The following is a 3,487-nucleotide window of genomic DNA, read 5'->3' on the forward strand; positions in this document are numbered from 1 at the left end:
TTATTCCACCGGTATCACACTGTTTCAGAATCTTTCATATTTGGCAGAGGAAGAATCTCCTTATTATTCTCTTTTCCAGAATTCTCCTAATTTATTCTCACACTTTTTAGACTAAAATGAGATGAGATTTTTCTTTCTCAAAAAACCTGTTAGAATTTTGACTTCAAATGAGTTAAAATTTATATTAATTCAGTAGAATATGCATCTTTGGGATCTTAATCTGCTTACCCATTTATTGAGTTTTTATCATATGCTTCTCTGGAGAATTTACAGAACTTGACTGATCCTTGTTAACATTTGGGGGGGGCAGTGCAGGGTCTTTGTTGCTACACAGGCTTCCCTCTAGTTGAGGTGAGTGGGGCTACTCTCTAGCTGCGGTGTACAGACTTCTCATTGAGGTGGCTTCTCTTGCTGTGGAGCCCAGGCTCCGGGTGTGCGGGCTTCAGTAGTTGCGGTTCTCAGACTCCAGAGCGCTGGCTCAATAGTCGTGGTGCATGGGCTGAGCTGCTCAGTGGCATGTGGGATCTTCCCATGTCTCCTGCATTGGCAGGCAGATTCTTTGCCCCTGAGTCACTAGGGAAGCCCTGATTCTTGTTAACATTTTAACACACGGGTTTTTTCAGTTGTTGATGTGGATGGGATTATTTCACATTATATTTTAATCTTATTATTCCTGAGTATTGTTATTGTACAATAATAATAAGGAGTATTTCTTGAGCATTCACTGCAGGCCAGCTATCTATGTTAAGCACTTTATTCATTTTATTCTCACCTTAACCCATTTTTCACATGAAGAAATGGGATCTTAAAGAGCCAGGTAACTTGCCTGACGTTTCAGAGTTAGAAAGTGTCAGAGCCCAGACTTAACTTCAAGTGTTTTGAAATCCCTTTTTATTTCTAGTAGCATATCAGTTGATTGTTTTAGATTTCCTGAATATATCATCTTATCAGCAAATAATGGTAATTTTTACATTTCCTTTCTAATATTTTTACCTTTTTCCCCTTTGTCCAATTGCATAACATCAGTTTTTTTTACTGAAGACACTTGTTTTAAATATCATTAAATCTACAGAATATCATAACATACTGATCTTTAAGCACATCAAGAGAGTTGTAACAAGATGTGGTTTAAAATAAGACCTAGGCATTATTCCTATTATATTGAGTATGCCAGACTAGAATTTGCCAGAATGACTAAATTGCATGAAGATTTTCCATATCTTGTTTTTGTGTTTGTTACATTGTCTCTTATATCCCCAAAAAGTATAAAATTTAGTCTAAGATACTGTTCATGTTAGGAAAACAGTTGATTTTGCTTATTTTAATGCTTTTATTTACTTGAGGGCATATAGTAAACATCTGTGTTGTATTGCAGGAAGTTGGGGAAATGGATGGAAGCAACCATAGTAGAGTCTCTGAGTTCCTGCTCCTTGGGCTGTCAGAGAGTCCTGAGCATCAGAGGATCCTGTTTTGGATGTTTCTGTCCATGTACCTGGTCACAGTGGTGGGAAATGTGTTCATCATCTTGGCCATCAGCTTTGATTCCCACCTGCACACTCCCATGTACTTCTTCCTGGCCAACCTCTCCTTCACCGACCTCTTCTTCGTCACCAACACAATCCCCAAGATGCTGGTGAACCTTCAGTCCCAGAACAAAGCCATCTCATATGGAGGGTGTCTGACCCAGCTCTACTTCCTGGTCTCCTTGGTGGCTCTGGACAACCTCATCCTGGCCATGATGGCATATGACCGCTACGTGGCCATCTGCCGCCCGCTCCACTACACCTCGGCCATGAGCCCAAGGGTCTGTATTTCACTCCTTACCCTGTGCTGGGCACTCTCTGTCCTGTACGGCCTCATTCACACCCTCCTCATGACCAACGTGACCTTCTGTGGGTCCCGGAAGATTCACTATATCTTTTGCGAGATGTATGTCTTATTGAGACTCGCATGTTCCAACACCCAGATCAATCACACAGTGCTGATTGCCACAGGATCCTTTATCTTCCTCACCCCCTTTGGGTTCATGGTCATGTCCTATGTCTGGATTGTCAGAGCCATCCTCCGAATACCCTCAGCCTCCAGCAAGTACAAAGCCTTCTCCACCTGTGCCTCCCATTTGGCTGTGGTCTCCCTCTTCTATGGGACCCTTTGTATGGTATATCTGAAGCCTCTCGACACCTACTCCATGAAGGACTCAGTAGCCACAGTGATGTATGCTGTGGTGACCCCCATGATGAACCCTTTCATCTACAGTCTGAGAAACAAGGACATACATGGGGCTCTGGGAAGGCTGTTTCAAGGGAAAGGCTTTCAGAGGTTGACTTGAGGATAAATTTGGAAAGGGCATTACAGTGGAGATAGGAATTTCCTTCACCATGTCCAAGGCATTGTCCTATGTGGGATACAGGATAGATTTAGCTCAAAATAATCTCATATGACTATGATGAAAAGATACACAAAGTACAACCCAATGTCCACCACACCTGACCAGTTTTGAAAATAAATAAAGTACCACTAACAAAAAATGCAGGTTCGACCCCTGGGAAGATCCCCTGAAGTTGAAAATGGTAATCCACTCCAGTATTTTTGCCTGAAAACTTCCAGGGACAGAGGAGTCTGGTGGGTTACAGGCCATGAGGTTGCACAGAGTCGGACATAACTGAGTGACTAACACGCAAACACACACACACAACACTAATTAATAGTAGAAGCTTGCAGGATCAAATCCTTCAGCTTGCACTAACCTAGGATTACAGTCCCAGCCTTACCCAGATATACCCAGTTATGGCTTAGTGAATCTCACGTGTTCGCTAACATACATTCACTCATATTCTTCTGAACTCTGAACTTCTTTGAGGAGCCTGCTGCCTTCAAGCCATTTATAGAATACACCTGACAATACACGCACTGCAGGTACCCTGAGTGAGGCCACCCCCTTCCTGAAGCTCTCTCTGCCAGACACAGCTCCCACTGCTTCAGTTTTGACCCACAGTCCCTCTGGACACAGACCCTGGTATTCAGGCAGAAATAGAAAGATATTTCTGTGTTTTTCTCTGGGCTGATTTTTATCCCTTGGGCTCCAAAGCCATACTACATCACTTGCCTTTTTCCTGCAATTTTTTTCCTCTGAGAGAAATCAGACTTTGTCCTCAGGAAGCCCATCCTGCCCCTTATTTCTGTGGCTCTTCACCTTCCATCTCTTCTTCATTACCTCAAAACAAAACTCTCAAACATTTCAACACATGCTCACAAACAGGAGTGGTGGTGGAGGGAGCAGAAGGGGAGGAGGTCATTGTGAGATCCAATCTCTGTTTAGGTTCTATGATTCGGATGCCAATTCTAACGCGTGTGTGTTCTGTCCATACCACTAAGCAATTCTCTGACATCAGATAGGGGTCCTACAGTTCCTCAATTATAACAGTATCAGTATCAGAGTATTGTATCAGTACTCTGTAACAGTAACAGTATCAGTATCAGAGATGGC

At 42.9% G+C, this 3,487-nt stretch overlaps 1 protein-coding gene across 1 annotated transcript; it reads left to right on the forward strand.

Annotated features, from left to right (window-relative positions):
• Nucleotides 1-1,344: 1,344 nt before the first annotated feature.
• On the forward strand, nt 1,345-2,329 carry LOC122448183 (olfactory receptor 1D2). Its single transcript, XM_043479331.1, has one exon. It carries the CDS (start codon nt 1,388-1,390, stop codon nt 2,327-2,329), a length of 942 nt encoding a protein of 313 aa, XP_043335266.1. The 5' UTR covers nt 1,345-1,387.
• Nucleotides 2,330-3,487: the final 1,158 nt, after the last annotated feature.

Source organism: Cervus canadensis, chromosome 1, assembly GCF_019320065.1.
Source record: "Cervus canadensis isolate Bull #8, Minnesota chromosome 1, ASM1932006v1, whole genome shotgun sequence".
NCBI classification, from domain to species: Eukaryota; Metazoa; Chordata; class Mammalia; order Artiodactyla; family Cervidae; genus Cervus; species Cervus canadensis.

What these genes read in the sequence shown, in the direction of transcription:
- LOC122448183 (XM_043479331.1), top strand. Translation starts at nt 1,388, where the DNA reads ATGGATGGAAGCAACCATAGTAGAGTCTCTGAGTTCCTGCTCCTTGGG.